The following is a 25,504-nucleotide window of genomic DNA, read 5'->3' on the forward strand; positions in this document are numbered from 1 at the left end:
ACTTGGTGTATGAGTATTGAAAACAAATATACTTACTATCATGACTATAGCACCCAAAATATGTCCAACATGCTTTCTGTATTTAACCATTTGAGAGAGAAAGCATTAGGAGCTTCATATTGACTAGGAATCAACTTGGAAAAAAATTAATTATTCCATAAAAATCATATCGCAGCCAAGGCCTACCCTGCTCCCACGTTTGCTTATAAGTCCTTTGTCGTTTCTCCTTCTCGTACGCTTTATCGGCGGCTTTTTTCTCCTCTTCAGACCGAGGTCGCTTTGTCCCTGTCTCTGGCGGTTTCTGTACACCTTTCAGAAAATTCCACATCGCAATGTAGCTTTGGCAGATGTAGATGTAAACAACAACAAAAGAACGTATTTAAATGGGCGATAATGTGGCCACATCTATTGAATTTGATAACGTGATGTGGCAGCGGGGGCGTGGCCAAGCGGCGATCTGTGAATGGAGGGTGGAGTCAGGGAAGGTAAGTGGTGGAATCATTGCACCTGATGGGAATTAACCTGTGTTTGTGTGTCTTCCCCAGTGACCGCGCCCTTTAAAAGGAGAGGAGAGCAGAGGAAGGGAGCTCTCCCCAACCAGAACACGTGTATGTGTGCACGTGTGGCTGGGAAGTGATAAAAGGCTTAAAAGCTAGCAATAAGTAGTTCATTGAGAACTCAGTTCTGGCCTGCCATGCTACTGTGCTCCACCCACCTGGTCCAATACTACACGTGATTACCGCGATATTCAACGAGACGCGTTATATGCATGCACAGTAGTGAAAAAAATGACAGCCTGACTCGTACATGATATGATTCGGAATTCTTCGGTATTTTCTGTCCTGCCGATAAACACATCGATTAACACAGACATGGCACATGCTTAATACACTAAGTAACTTTAAAAACGCACATTGATAAAACAGCACTTCAGGAAGCATGGCAGACGATCCCACAGAGGCAGATCAATGGTCTGATAAGGTCTATGCCACGAAGAGTGAATGCCTTGTTGCAAGCAAACGGAGGTCATACACGATACTGAACCTGTAATTTTGTGAACATGGACCAACTGTCACTTTGAATTTTTTTATTGTGAATTAATTCTTGAGTTTGACAATAAATGTCCTTTATCAATGTTTCAAGATGTGTGTGCATTACATACAATATCATAAATTTCAAATATATGCATGGATCTAAAGTGATATCGTGTTGAATTCCATTGTGCGTTTTTAAAGTTACTTAGTATATGTGTCAGCTTTAGTTGACAGTGTGTCTGAATCTTCGCTTCATATATATTTTATTTTCAACTAGCCAGCCGGGCTGGCTAGTGACAGGGATTACCCGCCAAATGACAAATTAAGTCGCCTCGGGCGACCGGACCACCGCGAATTTCGAGCCATATATAAAAAAAAGTTCTGTGCAAAAGTCTTGCGCACACACACAGAAATGCTGTAAACCAAAAATGGCTTTAAAAAATAATGGAATTAAATGTTTCAACATTAAAAAAAAAAAAAAAATATTGTAAACAGCAATAAGCCATAATTGTCATGCTCCGCCCCAGCCATCCACTCCGGAGATTATGGATCTCTCTCGCCAGCGCTGATCCAGATCCGGGACAGGAATTCCTTCTCTCCTGCATTTCACTTCCTGGTTCTCTCTGCTGTGTATAAATAAGCCGTTCTCAGACCCTGACTTTGCCAGAACGTCTTGTTTTGCTATTCTAGCCGTTTCTGTGCCTTTATTGCGTTTCATGGTTTTTGCTCAAGCTATTTTTCTAGTTCATGGTTTTTGCACTAAGGGTTTTTTCTTGTTTGTTTGGTTTTTTTTTGCTCTAGCATTTTTGTCCATGTCTGTCTCGTGTTTTTGTCAAGTTTTTTGTCTCTTTTTACCTGGACTATTTTTGCCATTTGTTTGTTTACCTTTTTTGCCACACTCTTTCCCTGGATTAAATCTCCATTATTTATTGGATTACTGCCTGTGTGTTCTGCTTCTGGATCCTAATCTCACCACCCCAACAATAATAAATTAAACAAAGTCAGTGTTTTGTGTGAGACGACCCTTTTGCTTTAAAAAAAAAAAAAAAGGTAGTCTCAAGTACAATTAGTACAGTTTTATAAGGAGGGGGCTTTCCCCAGAAAAAAATATCAGAATGGTGCTACTGATGCTGAGCCCATGCAAAGGGCAAAATTTAGAGGGCAAAGTTAGATTTGAAATGATACCACTGGAAGCATTCAATTCAGAGAAATATTTAAATAATATTGGCTGGCTTTAAGTGGTATATCAGATATATTCCATACAGCTAGCATGATATTGAACGAGTCGAAGAAGAGTTCAGTGTCATGCTAGCTGAATGGAATATATCTGATATACCACAAAAAAGCCAGCTAGTATTAATGTTGTTGTAGTAGTAGTAATAATAATAATAATAATTATTATTATTATTATTATTATACATACACATTCAATGGAACAATTATATATTTTATAAAAAGTTATGAACAGGGGGGTAACTTACCAATATCGAATGCTGAATCTGATCGAATGTCATTCAGTGTTCTGTCAATCCAATGTACAAAGTCAAAGTTCTAACAATAAAAATGGTACAAGCCCAAAAAGCCTGAATAATAACCCAGCTTGTATATAAGCTATGTACAGGTTGACAGTTCAAGTTCAAAGTTACTTTTGGTAGTAGTTAATTGTTACATTGCAGTTGTTCAGAACAAAAAGGTTTTGTGGAGTGAAGTTCTCTTGTCAAAGTCTCTGTCATGTTTCCTCACCTCCAAGTAGAACTTTGACAATATTTCCACTATTGCTCTCTTTTCCAGTTTTTCGATGTCTGTTGGTATGTTTTTCTCTTGTAAATATGCGTGAAGAATATATAATGAACTTTTGGTAGTCAGAGGGTGTTCAGCGTGTCTTTAGTTTGTTTTCAGTTTATTTGTTTTGTGCTTAAACCTAGTACTGGATCTTTTCTCTTTCCCAGCTGACAAAGAAATGATTGTGCACATGCGCAGCAGAAAAGTTTTGTCATTGGATCTTCTCATCAGCTCCGATGTGTGACGTCGAGTTGTCTTGACAACATGCAATATTATAAAATATTGTACGCTCATTCTCCATTGGGGAGAGTGGTGTAATACATGGAGGATAAGCGATATGATAATATTGTGTGCCATCAATAAACTCACTAGAAGGGAATAGAATACATGTTTTAATTCCATAGAAAAAGTGGCCCATATGTATAATAATTATATTGCACAACAAAAATGTACAATATTGAACAATATCGCATGCCTCTTCATTTTCCAATTCCAGGATGCCAGGAACAGAATTGAGGTCAAATCATGCAACAACACCATCTAGCGGCCAGTGCAGAGAACGTAGTTTTATATATGGTTGTGAATGGCAGTCAGGGTATGCAGTGAAATCCTTTATTTTCACTTCTGGCTTGAGTACGGCGGCACGGTGGTGTAGTGGTTAGCGCTGTCGCCTCACAGCAAGAAGGTCCGGGTTCGAGCCCCGTGGCCGGCGAGGGCCTTTCTGTGCGGAGTTTGCATGTTCTGCGTGGGTTTCCTCCGGGTGCTCCGGTTTCCCCCATAGTCCAAAGACATGCAGGTTATGTTAACTGGTGACTCTAAATTGACTGTAGGTGCGAATGTGAGTGTGAATGGGTTGTCTGTGTCTATGTGTCAGCCCTGTGATGACCTGGCGACTTGTCCAGGGTGTACCCCGCCTTTCGCCCATAGTCAGCTGGGATAGGCTCCAGCTTGCCTGTGACCCTGTAGAACAGGATAAAGCGGCTAGAGATAATGAGAATGAGATGGCTTGAGTACCAGGATAGCCTTGAGTCTAGGCCCTAGACCTATATATTACAATATCTTCCTATTTCTATAGTTATTACTCATTTTCAGAGGGGAATAGGAGATATTTAGGAGCAGAAAGTACTCTGCATTGTTCAGTTTATGGTAGTAGATTTTTATTTTATTTATTTTTATTTTTTGGTGTGCAAGTGACAGTACAGCACTGACGTTGCGATGTGCCGCATATCCACACTTTGGGGAAAGCCCTGAAGGAAATGAGCTGTTTTACTGAGCATCTTGCAGAACCAGCCACAGTTCTTCTGGACTGTCACTCTTACTTCTTAATTTTGCAGCAAAACCCAGCAGCCTTCATTTTTTTCTTTTTTAATATGAAAAGTGGTCTTTTATGTAATATGCTGCTCTGCTACAAAAACATTCTGTGACATTTAATTTTGTGCTGAAAAATGAATACAACTCTAAAATGTTTTTGTACTAACTCGATAATGTAGAAGTCATAAAATAAAGTTTTCATGAAAAAAGGGTGCTGAAGACTTTTGCATACATGACTCATGCGCAATGGGGAAAAAAGCACTATAATGTGTGTATGCTTTATTTACTCTGTCAGCAATGCTGATGGTGAATCTGGATATGATGGTGAATATGGGATAGGATAGCTTTCATTGTCACCAGTATTTTTCATAAAAATATGATATACAGGACAGTTAATTTGGAATAATATATCATCATCTACTACAGGGTAATAGCATGTTTTAACAGTTTTTGCATAATTTCAGACTATTTAGAAAACCACAGTGTTTTCAGCATATGTCCTGCTCAATATTGCAAAAATACATAAAATTTAAATTGAGAGATAATCCTAATTAAATCTATTTTCATGTGACATTTCAAAATTATTTTATGAGTATACTTGCACATACTCTAGGGGGATAAAAATTTAATACTTTTTATTCCTTTATGGTTACGTTTTCAGGTACAGTCAAGTCAGTTTATTTGTATAGCACTTAATAGGCATTGTTGCATGTCAGCTTTACAGAAAAATAAAGACTTAAAACATATGAACTAATTTTGTCCCTAATCAATTTATTCTTAATGAGCAAGCCTGAGGTGACGGTGGCAAGGAAAAACTCGCTCAAACGACATGAGGAAGAAACATTGAGAATAACCAGACTCCGAAGGGTGCCCAGCCTCATTTGGGTGATAAGATAGCATGATAAATAACTTGCTTTTATAACTGTGTCCTATATAGTCACAAAGTACAATTGTGTAACCAGGAAATTCATTGTAGTTTTAGCATGAAGTCTACTTTGTTGAAGTTATCAACTGTTCCTTGATGGAGACTTGAGTGCAAAACTGTTCATGACAATTGTAGTCCTAAACCATTGTAGTAAAACTGTAAGTGTCCAGAGCCATCTTCTAAGTGTGTCTTTCAACTGTCCATATGGGGCCATTCTATACAGGAGAGATGTGATGAGAACTCCAGCCAGAAGTAGGGCATCAGGATGGATCAGGCAGGGCTGAAGAGCAGAAGAAGCCAGCATCGCTGGTATCTCAGAATTGACATATAACTCGACAGACAGGGAGAAACACAGGTTGTTGGGTATGTCTGTTGTTACCTAATGGTTATAAACAGTGTACGTTGTGTGATGAGTGTAAGCAGGGACTCCGGCAAGACTAACTATGACAGCATAACTAAAAGGGAGAGCTGGAAGGTAACACAGGCATGAAGGAGCCCTGGGGCATAAAGCAGCCAGCCACTCCACTGTCAACAAACCTGGCTGAACGTGTGTGTGTGTTGGGGTGTTTGTGTGACAGCATTTAAAACATCCCAAGTTTACTAAAATGCACTGTGCCTGAGGACCTTCCAGATTTACTCCTTTACCTAATAAAAAGCTATTAACAAAAGGCTTGACTAAACAGATATGTCTTCAGCCTTGGCTTAAACACTGAAACTGTGTCTGAGTCCCGAACACTACTTAGAAGGTTGTTCCAATACCGTGGGGCTTTGTAAGAAAAGGCTCTGGCCCCTGATGTAGCCTTCACTATTTGAGGTACCAGCTGTAGGACTTGTGCTGTGAGGATGAGATAACTCGGACATGTAACCCAAGTCTCAGTGCAAAAATGTGTTGAGATTTAACCCTCTGGGATCTGAGGGTATTTTCTGGCACTAATGATTTTGGCATGCTCTGATTTTGTCAATTTAAACAAATCTAAGCAGTATTTTCAAAGCCATATGACTTTTTTTTATTCTGCCCAAGTTCAACTACAATAATATATAATAATTTAAAAAAACAGATAAATGAAGATGTTGTAAAAAGCAGTTTTAGAACTGTGTTGGGATGTGTGAAAAAATGTTACCTTATCCATTGTGAGGAACCGTTTTGATCACTTGAGGTGATTCTGTTCAGCCTTAGGAATGTATCAAGCACAAAAACTTAAATCTGCTCCACTGATTTGGTCAATTAACTGGCCATCAAAAAATTATGTCCTATTGTTTTGGGATAAAGGGTTGGGAGTGGGAGGGGTATTCAGTGAGAAGAGTAAAAAAAAAATTCCATTCAGTGAGAAGAGTGAAAACCCCTCTCACTGCCAACTCTTAATCCCATCAGGTCAAGTGATCAAAACAGTTCACCACAGTGGGTAAGGTAATGCTTTTTCAAATATTCTAACACCGTTCTAAAACTGCTTTTTACAACATCTTCATTTATCTGGTATTTGACTTTATTTTGGTATTTGACTCTATTCAGTGTCTTGAAATTAACTCTCATACTATTTTTTACCCAGTTCAGAGCCACAACCAACTCTGTTACACAATTACTCTAATTTTGCTCCCACTCCAACTCCAAATTTTACTCTCTAAACTCAAAGTATAGCAAAATTAAAATGTTTTGAAGAAAATACTTTTAACTCTGGAAAAATTGCTCAGTCATTTTTCCTGTGTATGCACAACAGCGCACACATATCAACCGATATGCTTATAATAAATAGAAGAAATATTTACACTTAAGTTGATCTTCGGTTGGATCGAGTCAAAGTTAAAAAAAAAAGGGCACTGCTCATAATCAGTGTTGCAGTTCTCAAGATTGAATTGAATCGCTGTCCTGAATCATGAATTAAATCATGAATTGATTCACTGTCCTGAAATTGAATTGCTGTCCTGAATCATTCAAAGTGCATAAAATCCGCATGCCATCTCGCAACAAATAGCCAAATAGCCTAAACTTTGGCTGACAGATTTTATCCTCTTTGCAGTGGGCGTTCCCACCACAAAAGAGAAACCAGTCGAAACCAAAAGAATGAAAGTGATTATCAAGCCGTTACCATGTGAAGTCTTTTATGAATGCGTAAGTGGGCGCTCAGCGCTTGGACTCCAGTGTGACTGAGTAAGGTGACAAGTTTTATGTTTCATCTAATTTAGGTAATTTTAAAAAATATAATAATATTCGGCAATGGGCACACAGGAAAGTGTAAAGTAAAAAAGTTTGTCAGTATGTTTATCATGCTTGTATGATAACGCAGATATTTATCTAAATACATGACCTACTCATTCTAAACCTGCCAAGCTTTGCCAGTGAAGCTCTTGACCCCAGAGGGTTAATGGAAAAATAAAGAATGGGGAAGTGTGGGAGAAGTGAGAGGTGAGGTAAGTGCCATCAAAACAGGTGGTGGGGAGCCCAAACTGGCCTCAGGCCAAGTCGCTGGCAGGGCTGGCGACATTCCGGTGGTAATGCAGATCGCTGGTGTAAAGTCCGCGGATCTTGAGCTCGTTGTTCTTCGAAGTCCACGAGGTTGCCTGAGCAGAGAGAAAGAGTGCATGCATGAGTTCTCTGGTGGGAGCACTCTGGCTAACCTCTTTCTGTTGTGGCACCTTTTTATATTCCCCTGGCTGCTCGAGGAGAGCAGATTAAGGCGCCCCATTATGCTGCTCCAACCGTGCATGATCAGCAGGCTCTGTCGCGTAGCCATACTGTCTTGGACTGTCTAAAACAATAGTGCTGAAATGCTGCTGTTTCTTCAGCATCATGGGAGTGGCTGTACAAGGAGTGATGTGCAGCTTTGGCAGTGGTTCCCCTGGGCCACTGGCATGTACACACACCCCACCATCCTCCCAGGCTCGGTCCAGAGGCTTTATCTCCTCAAAAGGCCGTCTGAGTTCCTGTGCTGAGTCCTGAACCTGGAAAGAGAAGTCCTGCAGAGATGAGAACCAGTGAGTAACATGAGCACTGGTATATTTTGGCGGCCACCATCCACTGGAGTGGGGCATGGTCGGTGATTAACATGAAATGATGACCAGACAAATAGTACCTCAGCTCGGTTACTGCCCACTTGATAGCCAAGGCTTCTCTCTCCACAGCCATGTAGTTCTTTTCAGCTGGGAGTAGCTTGTGTCTGATGTACAGGATGGGACGCTCTTCCCCCTCCATTACCTGTGAGAGCATAGCACCCACGCCCGTCTCTGAAGCATCCTTCTGGATGATGAACAGTAGATTGAAGTCCGGGTTTTGAAGGTCAGGGGTGTGGTGGTGAGGGTCAGTTCTGTCTGGTCAGTCCACTTCACCATCTCTGGCTTGCATTTCTTGGTGAGGTCTGAGAGGGGAGAGGCTAAAGAGAAGTTTGGCACAAATACGCGACAGTACCCAGCCAGCCCCAAGAAAGCATGTATCCGGCACTTTGTGGTGGACGAGTACTTCTGCACGGCCTCCACTTTCTTCTCCTGCAGCCCCAGCAGCCCCTGAACAATGTGCTACCCCAGGTACTGTACTTTGGTTAGCCCGGGATGGCACTTCCGGGGGTTGGCGGTGAGCCCAGCCTTCCTCAGTTACTCCAGGGTGGATTTTAGGTGGTGCAGGTGATCGGCCCAAGTGGAGGAGTGAATGATGGCGTTGTCCAAGTAAGTGGCATCAAACTCTCGGTGGGGGTACAGCACAATATCCATGAGTTGCTGGAAGGTCACTGGCACCCCAGGGATGCCAAACGGGAGGCCTGATGTAGTGGTGAATGTGGTTTTGGGGTGGCCTGGGGTATCGGGCCATTTGCCAGTAGCCTTTAGTAAAATCCATTGTGGAGATGAAGCGGGCCCTCCCAAGCCTGTTGATCAGGTCATCCACTCAAGGCAGGGGGTAGTTGTTGTAGTCTAATATGGTGTTGACTTTCTGAAGTCATGGCATAGTCTCAGATTTCCACTGGGCTTGGGCACCACCATGATGCGGCTTGGCCAGCGGCTGGTGAACTCCTTGATGATCCCCATCCGCAGCATTTGAGCCACTTCCTCCTTGATTATATGACATCAGACCTCTGGGACTCGATGGGGCATTGACAAATTACCAACTGGGGGGGTCCAGATATCATGCTTGATCAGGTATGTCTGGCCTGGCTCTGCTGTGAACACATCTGGTCCAGTAGCTCTCCCAGCTCTTGGTGGTGTTGTCCAGAGAGCTCTTCTCCCACTTGGAGTACCTAGGGATGCAAGGACATGGGCTGAGAGCAGAGGAAAAGGCTCAATCTAGCATTTCAGCAGATTAATATGGTACAGTTGGGTGTCCTTGTGCTTACCTGGCTGTTGCAGGTGGTAATTCACTGGCCCAACATGCTGAGCCACCACAAAGGGACCTTGCCATTGCGCAAGGAATTTTTCAGTTGGTGGTGGGGACAAGTAACAGCATGTGATCACTGGGCTGAGAGTCCCAGGGCTGGGCTGAGCGATGCAGTTGTAGCGGCAGCTCGGTTTGGCCTGGGTGGTGAGTATGTGTTTGCACGTGATGGGGAACCACCTTGTCGATGTGCACTTCAGTTTCCCTCAAATGCTTGATCATGGTCATGACTGGGTAGGGCTGCTCCCCCCAGGCCTCATTGGCCATGTCAAGCAGGCCCTGGGGCTTTCTCCCAAACAGCAGCTCAAAAGGGATGAAGCCTGAGGATGCTCAGGGCATCTCCTGGATGTCAAACAAGACATAAGGGAGAAGGAGGTCCCAGTTCTGGATGTCTTCATCCTCTACTTGCCTGCAAACGCTGACACAATGGGCTACCTTGGTCTGTGAATATGTCCTTGGGGAGCCTTTGGAAGAATAGCAGAACCAGTTCCTGGGCAATGTTCTTTGAGGTGGCCTTCACAGGGGGGCTGCCTCGGGGTACTGGATGGCATTGTCTACTATGATGAGGATCTGCTCATGGCCCCAGGCAAACTTGGGAAGGGGACCCACCAGATCCATGCCCACTCTCTTGGGAGCATCATGAGCGGGGCAGGAGCAGACCTTCAGGGGGTAGTGCGCTGACAATTGGGGACACCATTGGCAGAAGTTCCTGACCTCTGCATTCATCACCAGCTACAAGAATTGGTCCTTGATCTTTTTCGGGGTGCTTTGGCTAACCAGGTGACCGCCCAAAAGGCGGGAGTGGGCCAGGTGCATCACCATGTCCACCCTCAAGCGGGGAACCACCAGCAGGATGACATCTTGGCCGTGCCATTCAGTGTGGTGATAGAGCAACCCCCGGTGGACCAGAAAGTAGACGCTGAGGATTGGCTGTCCTGGCTGCTGGTCTTCACCCTCAAATAATTGCACCTGCCCCAGCAGTTCTTCAGCCATTTGTCCTGTGTCTGCTCCTGCCCAAAGTTCCCTTTGTGTGTCACCTGCTTAAACACATTATGAGAATGGGTCAAAGGTGGTGTGTGACTCACCTTCAGCTGTGCACTCCTCGGCTGCCCCATGTCCCCAGCCAGGCATACATCTTGGAGTGATGAGCAGTCCCAAGGCCTCCATGAGGGCCGACGTCTCCTCATCCTCCTGGCAGTAGGCATTTCTCTCGGGAATCCCTAGCCAGTCCCGACCTCGAAGAAGCAGGACAAGGAGGTCACCTACAGACAATTCCCACTCACTTGTCTCATCCCCAATTTGGATATTGGTGGTGACCACCTCTTGTGTGTCCCCATGTACGCAGGTTACCTTGACGGTACTGCTGCACCCCACAGCCAGAGGCAGGCTCGAAGGCTGACCAGCATGATGGTGCTGCCTAAGTCCAGAAGGGCTTTCATTGACCAGCCCTCTACCTGCAAAGGGGCACTTGGTAGATGAGAACTGGTAGGTGAGTGGCTGTGTCTGAGTCTCGAACACTACTTAGAAGGCTGCTCCATAACTGTGCAGCTTTGTAAGAAAAGGCCCTGCCCCCTGATGTGGCCTTCACTATTTGAGGTACCAGCTGTAGGACTTGTGCTGCGAGGAGGAGATGACTCAGATACGTAACCCAAGTCTCAGTGCAAAAATGTGTTGAGACTTAATGAAAACTAAAACAGGGAAGTGTGGGAGAGGTGAGGTGAGTTCTGTCAGCACAGGCAGTGGGGAGCCCAAACTGGCCTAGGGCCAAGTCACTGGTGGCATTCTAGTGGTGACTCAGATCACCGGCATAAAGTCCACAGAGCTTGAACTTGTCGTCCTCGTTTTCAATGTTTACAAGGTTGCCTGAGCACAGAGGGGAAAAAATGAGTGCATGAGTTCTCTGGTGGGAGCACTCTAATTAACCTCTTTCTGTTACAGTGCCTTTTTATAACTCCCCTGGCTACTTGAGGAGGGTAGATTATGCCGCTCCAGCCATGTGTGATCAGCGGGCTCCACCCCGTAGCCATGCTGCCGTGGGCTGTCCAGAACAATAGTGTTGAACTGCTGTAGTTTCTTAAGCACCATGGGAGCAGCTGTGCAAAGAGCAATATTCTGCTTTGGTGGCAGTTCTCCCAGGCCGCCGTCGCACAACAGATAGCCTGTACCTTTGATCTAATTAGGCTTGGTGGGTCATAAAAGACCATAAGTTTGCTCAGGTACAGTGGTGCGAAACCATTCAGTGCTTTATAGGTCAATAGCAGTATTTTATAATCAGTGCGAAATTTGAATGGGAGTCAGTGCAGTGTGGATAAGATAGGGGGGTGATGTTGTATCTTCTAGTTCTAGTAAGGACACTTGCTGCTGCATTTTGGACTAACTGTAGTTTGTTTATTCACCTGCTGAAACATCTAGCCAGTAAGGCATTACAATAATTCAACCTAGGGGTAGCAAAAGCATGAACTAGTTTTTCTGCATCATGTAGTGACATTTCTTATCTTTTTAGTATTTCTGAGAAGAAAAAAAGTCTAATTCTTGTAATATTATCTACATGAGTTTCAAATGAAAGCCTGGAGTCAATGATCACTCCGAGGTCTTTTTCTGCTGCACATGAAGAAACAGAGAAAGTCCATTCAAAGTTACTATGTAATCAAAAAACTTACTTCTAGCTGCATGTGGTTTTAATTCAAGTACTTCTGTCTTACTTTTTGCTTTAAAAAAAAAAAAGTGGTGCAAATGTCATTTCCAATGACATGAAACAACATAATTTAAAAAAATACATTTTAACAAACCTGATGCATGCTTTTAAAACAAATTTTTCAAATATTATGTTGCTCATCTTGCCAGCCCTTATTTGTCATGGAAATGTTCATTGATTTGCCTTTCTTGTGTGTATAAAACTCAGAATGTGAACTAGACACCTTCATTTTTATCTCCAGGGCAACAATGATGATGTGATTCTGTCCTGCTGCCTGCATTACTGTCAAGACGAGGCTAAGGGCTTTATGCCTGCTCAGAGAGGTGAGAAATCAGTTTGCCTTTAACCAAGCCAGTAAATATCTCTGTGCAAATTTGGGTTTGCAAATTTGGATTTGAGGATGCTGCTGGGGTCCCCCCCCCCCTTCTGCTTGCTTTTTCCTGTTTTGACATCTGTAAAACTGATTTATTGTATTTTCTGTCAGATGGACCAGTTCGCCTGCACCGGGAAGTGGTTTTGCTCACTGATGACCGTAATTTGCGTGTGAAAGCTCTAACACGGAATGTCCCAGTTCGAGACATCCCTGCCTTCCTTAGCTGGGCTAAAGTCGGCTGAACTAAGAGTACAGATTTCCTCATGTAAAACAATGCTCATCCTACCCTGCAACAGAGTGGAGAGCAAGAATGTGGCACAGAGTTGGCAAAAGAAGGAGTATGTTTGTAAGAAAGGGAATCAGCAAAGCTTTGTCACTCTCAAAAAAAAGCAAAGAATGAGGAATTAATTCATTTTCAAGAGGGATGAGTTTCTTTATCCTCGTAATAACAATGCATAGGGAGTAGCAAGAGAGTGTTTGAGATGGTGAGACAGGTTGAGCTGGCAAGAGTCCTGTGCCTGTAAGGGAAGTGTGTGTGTGTGAGAGAGAGAGAGAGAGAGAGAGAGATGAAAAAAAAAACAATCGTGTGGGAAAGGAAAAAAATGCTACAGTATACATGCAGGTTATCAATACTGAGTAGCTATAAGTAGGAGAGGTAGGAAAGAGATCTGTGAAACCAGACAATATTGATGGAGATCTTCCTAGATGTGATCACTGGTTCTCCACTGACGACCACATTAAGATCCACTTTGGGGTGATGTGATTAGTTCAGGGCAGAGAAACGAGACGATTTTTTTCTCTCCATGTCATCTTTTGTTCCTGTTTTGTGGCTTGAAAGGCCTTTAAGACATTTGACATTTTTAAAAATGTATCCACTTTGTTTTAAATTTATTTTACACACACACACACACACACACACACACACACACACACACACACACACACACACACACACACAATAGTGTGCCTCCCATAGTTGTTTAATATTTTACCTGCTTAGTTTATATAAATTTATCCACTTTGTGTTAAATTTATTTTACTTACACACACAAATAGGGCACCTCCCACAGTTTGATATTTTACCTGCTTAGGTTTATATATGAAGGGCATTTGCTTTGACCACCTCCTAGAGACCAGATTTATGACAAAGCAAAATAATTTTCTTGTTTGCACAGAAACAATGTTTTTCCCCTCACTAGCATTGATCTTGTGCTCTCACTTAAACATTCTTATATTTGGCAGTAATTCACAATAAAATGTAAATGCTCAGCTAATTACGCTATTTATGAGCATGTTTTAACTTGATAGCCACAAGTTATGATTTTGTAATTTATACATAATTGTGGGTGACTTTATTTTAGTAGCTGTATTGTAAAAATGTTTCATACCATGACTTTTGCCTCTGTCACAAAAACAGATTGGTTTGCCTTAGAACGTGATGTTTTGCAGCACCAAGAAGAAAGATTCATATGACCTGATATTTGTTTTATGGGCTCAGTGTTCTTGACCATAGTTTCTTCTTTATCAACTATGGGCTGCTGTTTCACAGGTTTTAAAGCACATGACAATTTTCACATTTTGGTTTAATAAAAATAATTTGAAATCTTATGTTTCTGTCCGTGACTTTGTAGAATACTTGAATTTAAACTTGGAATGCCAAATAGGGGATTCACTCCTCAAAGATATATTCACTTCTGGTACTAAAAGTCATTGACTCAGATGGAAATTTCATTCATTATCTCTAAATTAAGATTAAAGGAGGATCAGTAAAGCAATTTGAAATAAGTAGGTTGATGCACAGAATGAAAGATCAGTCACCTCAGTAGCAAAGTAAAACAGAGCACAAGCTTATTATTAAAATATGATAAATATTACAAAATGTTTAAATATGAAGAACACATTTACTGGAGTTGTGTAATCTACAAAATGCAAACAAATTCAGTTACATGTGAAAATATCTGTGGAAACTGTTTAGACATTTTAAATATTACACCATAAATCTAAACTGACCTGCTATTTTGGACTTTTTTTGGGGGGGGAGAGAAATACAATATATGCAAACAAATGCAATTTAAAACATTTAATCATTAATACAAAACAGAAACAAATACAATCAGCAAACAGGTCCTTGATAAACATTTGGTATATGATTCCAATAACATCTTAAAATGCAAGGTTAATAATGATTATTTATATCCAAAATGTTTTTGGTGTTGATGTAACAACTTGACCATTTGCACTGAATCTAAAATATCATCAGTGTTAAGTTAGTGTACACTATACACTGGTTATAATGTTGGAGTGCCAGCTTCAAGTTCCAATTAAACACAATGAAGTACAGTGCTCAGCGTAAATGAGTACACCCCCTTTGAAAAGTAACATTTTAAACAATATCTCAATGAACACAATTTCCAAAATGTTGACCAGACAAAGTTTAATATAACATCTGTTTAACTTATAAAGTGAAAGTAAGGTTAATAATATAACTTGGATTACACATTTTTTAGCTTTACTCAAATTAGGGTGGTGCAAAAATGAGTACACCCCACAACAAAAACTACTATATCTAGTACTTTGTATGGCCTCCATGATTTTTAGTCTTCTAGGCATGGAATGAACAAGTTGGCGACATTTTGCAACATCAGTCTTTTTCCATTCTTCAACAATGACCTCTTTTAGTGGCTGGATGGAGAGTGATGCTCAACTTGTCTCTTCAGAATTCCCCATAGGTGTTCAATTGGGTTCAGATCAGGAGACATACTTGGCCACTGAATCACTTTCACCCTGTTCTTCAGAAATCCAACAGTGGCCTTAGACGTGTGTTTGGGATCATTGTCATGTTGGAAAAGGGCACGGAGCGATGGTAGCATCTTCTCTTTCAGTATAGAGCAATACATCTGTGAAGTCATGATGCCATCAATGAAATGCAGCTCCCCGACGCCAGCAGCACTCATGCAGCCCCACATAAGAACACTGCCACCACCATGTTTCACTGTAGGCACCATGCATTTTTCTTTGTATTCCTCACCTTTGCGACACCATACAGTTTTGAAGCCATCAGTTCCAAAAACATTTATCTTGGTCTCATCACTCCAGAGTATAGGGTCCCAGTTGTCTTCATCTTTGTCAGCATGGGCCCTGGCAAACTCTAGGTGGGCTTTTTTTGTGCCTGGGCTTTAGGAGAGGCTTCTTTCGTGGACGGCATCCATGCATACCATTCCTCTGCAGTGTACGCCGTATTGTGTCATGGGAAATATTCACCCCAGTTTGGCTTTCTACTTCTTTAGATAACTGCAGTGAACTTGCATGCCGATTTTCTTCAACCCTTCTCATCAGAAGATGTTCCTGTCGAGGTGTTAACTTCCGTGGATGACCTAGACATCTCTGTGAGATGGTTGCAGTTCCATCTTAAATTTTTGTACCACTTTTGCTACAGTATTCTGACTGATAAGTAAAGCTTTGCTGATCTTCTTGTAGCCTTCACCTTTGTGGTGTAAAGAAATTATTTTCTTTGGGGAATTCTGAAGAGACAAGTTGAGCATCACTCTCCATCCAGCATCCAGTCACTAAAAGAGGTCATTGTTGAAGAATGGAAAAAAAATTGATGTTGCAAAATGTTGCCAACTTGTTCATTCCATGCCTAGAAGACTTGGTGCTGTCATTAAAAATCATGGAGGCCATACAAAGTACAAAGATGTAGTAGTTTTTGTTGTGGTGTGTACTCATTTTTGCACCACCCTAATTTGAAGTAAAACTGAAATATGTGTAATCAAAATTATATTATTAACCTTACTTTCATGTTATAAGTTAAACAGATGTTATATTAAACTTTGTCTGGTCAACCTTTTGGAAATTGTGTTCATTGAGATATTATTTAAAATGTTACTTTTCAAAGGGGGTGTACTCATTTACGCTGAGCACTGTACGTCATGCTAGCTCTTACTGTACAAATACTGAAATGAAAAATTAGCAATAAAACAAGTCAACAATACATTATATTGCTTCAATTGACTGCATTAGATATGTTTGTAGATGTTTTTACAGTAGCAGCTTAAGCATCATGTCACATAACTCTTGTGAATTGCCAACGGCAATGGACATGCACCTTGCCCTCCAGAATGTGCGCCCTGCACTCAAATACCAGTGCCATGCCCAGATTTATATTTAGGTATTGTTTAAAATGTTACTTTTCAAAGGGGGTGTACTCATTTACGCTGAGCAATGTATTTGACCTTCGCAGAGTTGTAATTATAAATGAACCGGTTAGTTACTGCAGCCCATGCAGTATTTCAAAAAGAAAAGGTGACCGGATCCCTTTTCCCTTTTTCAACGTCAACAAATTATAAACAAGATTCCTTCTAGATCATCGGACGACCAAGGATCTCCAGCTGACGAGCTGAAGGAACAAAACCATCTTCTTCCCGGATCTGCATCCCGCGCTATCCTGGATAACAGAAGGCACTTCCAATCGCTAATAAGAGCGATCACCCTGAGTAAGGAGCAAAACCGTCTTCTTCCTGGATCTGCGTCCTGCACTATCTAGGAGAAGGCACACTTCAATCGCTAATGAGTAAGGCTAGCATCTGGGCAATGTTGTTAGTTTACTGGTAGCTAGTTAATGTGAAGAGTGTTGTTTATTTGAATTCATTTATGATTTAAATGTATGCATTTCGATTCACATGAAGGTCGGTCTTAGACCGTGTGTTGTTGATTTACTTTGTTTACTGTTTAGTTAGATTGTGCATGCTCTCTCTTTCTCTTAACTCCCTCCGTTGTACCGAGACTAGTTTAAACCACAGATTTTTTTGTTCATTTTTCCTGCACTGTGCTGACCATCCCCTTTTGGGCGTGGCAGCATTCCATTCGCTTCCCCCCCCCCCCACACACACACACACACCTACCTACATACATACACACACAAACACATGGTTTCCTTATCACATTTTAACATCCACTCGCCCCTACACTGTAACACACTGGCTATAGCTTATTACTTCTGATCACCATTAGTGCCTTAATTATCATACACACTACTGATTCTTATTTGTATGTGTTTTGGATATATTGTATCATTTATATTTAATTACTCCTTGGCTGCTATTGTTGCTATATCTGATCAGTATTAGTTCGCTAATTCATGTCAGCTACTTCAATAAATGGTATCTTTGGAATAAACTGGGTCCTGTTTATTGTTACAATATTCACTGAATGCCAACCTCTGCCAAGAAAAGTACTCTAATTGTCTTCACCCATTTGTGATATGAATGTTATAGATCTAGAGTAAATGTATTACATTAGAGCTACAATACTCACTAAACTATAGCAACATCAAGTCATTCCATTGGTTTTAATAGTTTAGCTATAAACTATTAGACACTTGAATTAATGATTAATGAATTTATGAGACTGATCCCTTTTTACATGAGACTGATTTGGTTGATTTTAATAGTTTAGCTATAAACTATTAGATACATTAATTAATGAATAATGAATTTATGAGACTGATTTGGTAAGCCCATTGCACCTACAGTGGTGTCGCCTCATGTGAAAGTAGGCCAATCCTGGACTTGTATATCAGGTTGCAAGTGCTGCAGGTGAACTCAAGAGTGGACAGGGGCAGTAAGCTGTGGGCTTTGCGATGGGTACACCTTTCCTGGACCTCCCTGCATCTCTGCTCCTCAAAGGATTCTGCTGCATCATGGCATATGAGCCCCCAGTTAGTTTGGTCCAAGGCCATGGTTTGTATATTATTTGGTACTAGCATGCCCTTTTTTAGGTTTTTCAGTGTGTCCTTGTATCTCAGCATGGGTCTCCCTGTATTTCGGGACCAATGCTCAATTGGCCACAAAATACCATCTTTGGCATCTGGTTGTCATCCATGCGCACCACATGTCCTACCCATCGTTGCTGAGCTTTTACAACCATGCTGCCAATGCTTGTGATGATACATCTATTCAGTACTTCAGTATTTGGTATTCTGTTATGCCATTTGATGTTGCAGATTGTGCATAGGCAGCACAGATGGAAGGACTCAAACTGCTTTATATGGTGGCGATATAAAGTCCAGGTCTCATATCCATAGAGAAGTGATGTATGAACAATTGCTTGGTAAACCTGAATTTTAGTGTGCAAGCAGACTCCATGTTTTTTCCATAGCCAGTGGGTTAGCCTCCCAAATGCTGAGCTTGCCTTTGAGATGCATTGAGAGATTTCATCATCCACCATGGTGCTGCTTGAGAGTGTGCTGTCCAAATAGCAAAATTTCTGTATGGTGTTGAGGGGTGTGCTGTCAACGGTTACATTAGGATTTTGAGGCAGGCTACCAGGAGATGGTTGGTATATGACTTCAGTCTTCTTAATGCTGATTGTCAGACCAAAGGCTCTGGCAGTATAGGCAAATCGGTCCACTATTTCTTGGATATCATCCAGGGAGTGTGTAATGAGGGCACAGAAAGTGAAAGTCTCTCAGATGATATTCCCTGATCTTTGTACGTGCCTTTAAGCATTGTAAGTTGAAGAGGTTGCCATTAGTTCTAAATTGTATGAGGGTAAGTAAAAAAAAATCTAAGAAAGATGTTATAATTTCAAAATAATTTAAAAAAGGAATACAAAGGAATTCTCCAATAGAAACATCGCTTGCAGAAGTGTTTAGACTTAAATGGAGGATATGTAGAGAAATAGCTTTATTTTCATAAATAAATATTTTTTTCATTTGTCTTAGAACTTTTTAACTTGCCCTCATATCTGCACACCTTTATCTTGGTTGTCAAATGCTACAGATAGCATAGCTGAGAAGTATATTGCAAAGAGTATAGGGGCCATCACACATCCTTGTTTGGTGCCACTTGTTCCCGGGAAGGCATCTGACACACTGCCACTTTCTAGCACTGTAGCCATCATGGAAGAAGCATATGATGTTAACCATCTTCTCTGGACAGCCAAACTTCTGTAGTATGCTCCACAGTCCATCAAGATTTACAGTGTCAAATGCCTTAGTAAGGTCAACAAAGATCATGTATAGCTCTTTGTTTTGCTCTCTTGCTTTTTCCTGTATCTGCCACAGTGTGAATACCATTCCTATGGTTCAACGTCCAGCACAAAAGCCATGCTGGAAGTCCAGGTATACAAGATCAACAAGCCAGAAAATGATCCTGTTCAGGATGACTCTGGCTAGTATTTTCCCTGCTATTGAGAGCAGTGATTATGCCACAGTGGTTATCACAGACAGCTTTGTTGCCTTCTCTTTTGTACAGATGAACAGTTAAGGCATCTTTTTACTCCTGTGATACTGTACCATGGTTCCATATCTTGCAGAAGAGGTTGGTGAGTTTCCTGCACATATGTGCTCCACCATGTTTGTATATTTCAGGTGGAAGTACCATCCTGTCTTGGTGACTTTCCTGATGAAAGCTGTTTGATAGATTTGGTAACTTCATCTTGTGAGGGCTCAATATTGAGTTCTTCAAGTATTAGGTATTATAGCAGAGAGTTTATGACCTCATCAGTTACTGCTGAAGGGCGGTTTAGGACATTCTGAAAGTGCTCAGCTCACTGGGAAAGTATTTCAGTTTTAACAGTAAGAAGTTTAGTGCTATCTACAGATAGCATTGGTGTCATACCACATGTTTTGGGCCCATATACTGCACGTAACCCATCATGAAGAGCTTTTGCATCATGTCTGTCAGCAGCTTCCTGTACTACTTCCTGTAGCCTTTTGCTCCGACCAGTTGTTCTTGATTTCTTCTAATTTAGACTGAAGCTTGTTTCTTGCCTGATGGTATCAGCTCTGAAAACAGTGTGGGCTTTATAGATGATTGGGCTAATTTTGAGGGCACTGCTGGCCTGTTAGGGCGGGACGGTATCCATCCCGCTCAGGAAGGTGCTGCTCTCATTTCCTGCAGCATAGGTCATAGTCTCAGAACAGGCCTAGTTAATTCCTGACAATCCAGAGCCAAGGCCAGGGAGCAGACGAACAGGCTAAACCGACTGTCTGCTAGCTGCACAGAGTCGTCACTCAGGGTCCACTACATCGAGACTGTGTCTGTTCCCCGAGCTAAACAAAAAGGTAGAAATTTTCAGAGTTTGCTCCAGTAACCTAATCAATATAAAATTAGATCATACTGACTGTACAGCTGCTGCTAGCACCTTTGATCTAAAGGTGGGGCTATTAAATATTAGATCTCTTACATCTAAAGCGCTAATGGTTAATTAACTCATTACTGATCAGGAGTTTCATGTACTTTGTTTAACTGAAACATGGATTAAGCCAAATGAATATATAACATTAAATGAAGCGAGTCCTCCTGGATACAGTTATATACACCAGCCTCGTCAAACTGGCAGAGGAGGAGGCATTGCGGTTATTTATAATGATTATCTAGGTGTAACACAAAAACCTGGTTATAAATTTAATACATTTGAAGTTCTTCATACTCATATAATGTATGTAGCCTCGAAAAATAAGTCTACCCAGTTAATTCCATTGCTTATTATTTACAGGCCCCTGGGACCATATTCTGAGTTTCTTTCTGAATTTGCAGATTTTATCTCAGATCTGGTTATTTCCTTAGACAAAGCTTTAGTTTTCGGAGATTTTAATATTCACTTTGATAACCCAGAAGACCCTTTAAAAACAGCGTTTGTGTCCATTTTAGATTCAGTAGGGATTAATCAGAATGTCATAGGACTGACCCATAATGGTGGTCACACCCTTGATCTAATACTAACATTCAGGTTAAATATAGTCATACTTCCACAGTCTGAAGTTATCTCAGATCATTATCTCATCTCATTCAAACTATGTCTGAGTAATAATACATGCACCTCACCACGCTACTGTATTAAACGTACTTTCACGTCAACTACTGCACAGAGCTTTATAAATGATCTCCCAGAGTTATCAACTTTGATTGGGTCACTGTCAGCCCCTGCAGAACTTGATCAGGCAACTGAATGCTTAGAGTCAACATTCCACCATACCTTAGATAATGTAGCTCCTCTAAAAAGGAAAATGGTCAGAGACAAAAAAATTAGCACCCTGGTATAATGATGACACTCGCACATTAAAAGAGACCACTCGAAAATTGGAACGTAAATGACGTCAAACAAAATTGATAGTGTTCAAACTAGCGTGGAAGGAGAGCTTCCTGAAGTATAGAAAAGCTCTTAGTGCTGCGAGATCAACATATCTCTCCTCCCTAATAGAAGATAACAAAAATAATCCTAGATTCCTATTTAATACTCTAGCAAAATTAACCAGGAATAAGTCCACTATAGACACATGCACACCTGCAGTATGTAGTAGCAACGACTTCATGAATTTTTTTAATGACAAAATTGAGAATATCCGACAAAAAATTCAAACTACTAATTTAAGGTCAGACAATGAAAGTGACCTTGTAGTTAACTATATAACTGTATCAGATCATCAGTTAGAATGTTTTACTCCCCTTAAAGAAACTGAATTACTTTCATTAATCTCGGCATCAAAAGCCTCAACTTGCATACTAGATCCCTTACCTACACGTCTATTCAAACAGATAATACCTGAAGTAATTGAACCACTTCTAAAAATAATAAATTCTTCTCTTACGATTGGCTATGTACCCAAATTCTTTAAATTAACAGTTATCAAACCCCTGATTAAAAAACCTGACCTTGATCCCTGTCAGCTGTCCAATTATCAGCCAATATCAAACCTCCCCTTTATCTCCAAGATCCTTGAAAAAGCTGTGGCACAACAGTTATGCTCATATTTACATAATAACATCCATGAAATGTATCAGTCAGGATTTAGACCTCATCATAGCACAGAGACAGCACTGGTTAAAGTAGTAAACAACCTACTATTGGCGTCTGATCAGGGCTGTGTCTCGCTACTTGTGTTGCTTGACCTTAGTGCAGCATTTGATACTATTGATCATTCCATTCTTCTGGATAGACTAGAAAATGTTGTGGGAGTTAAGGGAACGGCCCTCTCCTGGCTCAGGTCTTATTTAACTGATCGTTATCAGTATGTTGATATAAATGGTGATATTTCTAGACGTACTGAGGTAAAGTTTGGTGTTCCACAAGGTTCTGTCTTGGGTCCACTGCTTTTTTCTCTCACCTCTGGGTGATATTATTCATAAACATTGTATTAGTTTCCACTGTTATGCTGATGACACACAGTTGTATGTCTCTGCAAAACCTGATGAGAGACACCAGCTTTATAGAACTGAGGAATGTGTTAAGGACATTAGACACTGGATGCTTATTAATTTCCTTCTGCTTAACTCTGATTATTGACCCCAGTCTTTAATTCAAAACTCACATTGATAACATCACCCGGATAGCTTTCTTTCAACTTTACTTGGAAGGCTGTTCCATAACTGTGGAGTTTTGTAAGAAAAGGATCTGCCCCCTGATGTAGCCTTCACTATACGAGGTACCAGCAGATAGCCTGCACCTTTTGATCTAAGTAGGCGTGGCGGGTCATAGAGGAGCAGAAGTTCACTCAGGTAGGGGAGAGCGGGGTAAGATGAGCCAGAGGGTAAGATGAGCCACCCCCTGTTTCTAAGAAACAGTCAACAAATGTGACCATGTGACCACATTCAAAGGGGGGCGGGACCATTTACTTACACTTGTGGAGAGGGGCACCACATGTCAAACTAGGTGAGGGAGATATTTATAAAAATGTGTTTTTGTGCTTTCTAAGTCAATTCCATGTTTGTCCACAGTGAAGATGATTTAGAGAAGACAAAAGTAGAATAATATTTAGACACATTAGGGTTAAGTTAGTGGCTTTCTAAGCTATGATATGAATGCTAATAAAAATAATTTTGATTAGCCTAATCCCCTTTATTAGCATTTTTCTACAAAATGGTGGCCACGGGGTAAGACGAGCCATTAGATGTGGGGCAAGTTGAGCCACTGGCTCAACTTACCCCATTGGTGGCTGAGCTTACCCAATATGGATGACACTTAAGTTTTCACATTTACTGGTCATATATGACAACAACATATATATATATATATATATATATATATATATATATATATATATATATATATATGACATCAGATGAGGAAGACCAGTTGTTAGATGTGGGGGATTATGTTGTGGCAAAATTCACGGGGAAGAAGAAAGTGCATTTCTTCATTGGCCAGATAATCAAATTGGATGTCTTCGAAATAGAGGCAAGATTTGTCAAAAGAAGCCGGTCATGCCATGGCTCTGCAAGAAAGCCGACCTTTGTCTTCAAAGAGAAAGATAAGGCTGTCCTGTCAAGACAGGATATTGTGAAAAAATTGCCCCACCCCTTTACTGTTGGGGGGACAGCACGGAGGGAGAGGCAAATGGTGTTCCCTTGCAATTTGAATGCTTGGAACATTGAATAATGATGAAATGATTGATGGAATGATTGCTGCATATTTTAGCAATGTTTTAACCTACTGAAAGAAATAAGATTTTTTGGCACTGTTCTACTGTTTTAGTAATTTCTATAATATAGTATATCTCTCATTCCCTCTCTAACCATCCCTCTTTCTATCTATCTATGCATATCTCTCTCTCTATCCATCTATCTATCCCTCCCTATCCCATCTCGTTCTATCACCTCTCTCTTCATCTCCCCTTCTCTATGCAACGGCCCTATCCCCCACTTGCTTGACTTGACTTGATTCACTGATTGCATTTCTAATAATAAAAGTTGTTTACTTTGTTAACCTAACATGTTTTGTGTTGGCTCAATTTACCCCACACAGTGGCTCATCTTACCCCGTGCATGGGGTAAGTTGAGCCACTTGACATTTTTTTTTCCAAGAGGTAATATCACTCTAACCATAAGAGCTTATCAATTATTTTTTGCTCAGATAGTAACAGTACACTTTGAAATTTGGTATGGTGTGTAGACTGGAAGCAAAAATGGCTTTAACATGTAGTTATGATGAAAAATGTAAAAAGTGGCTCATCTTACCCCGCTCTCCCCTACTGTGGTGCGAGACCATTTAGTGCTTTAAAGGTCAATAGTAGTATTTTATAATCAATACAAAATTTGATTGGGAGATCAGATAAGAAATGTAATGTCATTACATGACGTGGAAAAACTAGTCCATGCTTTCGTTACCTCCAGGTTGGATTATTGTAATGCCTTACTGTCTGGATGTTCCAATAAGTGCATAAACAAGCTCCAGTTAGTTCAAAATACAGCAGCAAGAGTCCTTACTAGAACTAGAAAATATGACCACATCACGCCTGTCTTATCCACACTGCATTGGCTCCCAATCAAATTTCGTATTGATTATAAAATACTACTATTGACCTTTAAAGCACTAAATGGTCTCGCACCACAGTACCTGAGTGAACTTCTGCTCTTCTATGACCCACCATGCCTACTTAGATCAAAAGGTGCAGGCTATTTGCTGGTACCTCGTATAGTGAAGGCTACATCAGGGGGCAGAGCCTTTTCTTACAAAGCTCCACAGTTATGGAACAGCCTTCCAAGTAATGTTCAGGAATCAGACACAGTCTCAGCATTTAAGTCTAGGCTGAAAACATATCTGTTTAGTCAAGCCTTTTGTTAATGGTGTTTATGAGGTAAAGGTGTAGATCTAGAGGGTCCTCAGACATAGAGTGTTTTGGTAAACTGGGATGTATGGATGCTGTCAGTCCCCACTCACTTGCTCACTCGAGTTTGTTGACGGTGTAATGGCTGGCTGCTTTATGTCCCGGGGCTCCCTCATGCCTGTGTTACCTTCTGGCTCTCTCCTTTTAGTTATGCTGTCATAGTTAGTTGCCGGAGTCCCTGCTTGTACTCAGTGCAATATGTATACTGTTCCTACTTATTCAGGTGACATTGGGCATACCTAACAACCTGTGTTTTCTTTCCCTCCCCCCCCCCCAAAAAAAATCTGTCCCTCTGAGTTACATGGAGTCAACAGGAAATCTTTTGGTGGAGACCTCGACTGGCTATCGTAGCCTGCAGGGAATCGGCCGTCAGACATTCTGTCGCGTGTCCCAGACCCGGTGAAATGTAACTGAATTGTCTTG

General features: G+C 41.2%; 1 protein-coding gene across 3 annotated transcripts in view; it reads left to right on the plus strand.

Moving 5' to 3' along the window:
- Window positions 1-14,082, plus strand: part of smg6 (SMG6 nonsense mediated mRNA decay factor) — a 185,262-nt gene extending 171,180 nt beyond the window's left edge. For 2 of the 3 annotated variants that reach the window (XM_060908434.1, XM_060908435.1), the window contains 2 exons: window positions 12,343-12,424; window positions 12,586-14,082. In XM_060908434.1, coding sequence (XP_060764417.1) covers window positions 12,343-12,424; window positions 12,586-12,716 — 213 coding nt within the window. In that variant the 3' untranslated portion in view covers window positions 12,717-14,082. Of the gene's footprint in view, window positions 1-5,275; window positions 5,416-12,342; window positions 12,431-12,585 lie in introns of those variants that run through there. The other variant, XR_009651536.1, reaches the window with a different exon arrangement.
- Window positions 14,083-25,504: the final 11,422 nt, after the last annotated feature.

Source organism: Neoarius graeffei, chromosome 25 (assembly GCF_027579695.1).
Source record: "Neoarius graeffei isolate fNeoGra1 chromosome 25, fNeoGra1.pri, whole genome shotgun sequence".
Taxonomy (NCBI): Eukaryota; Metazoa; Chordata; class Actinopteri; order Siluriformes; family Ariidae; genus Neoarius; species Neoarius graeffei.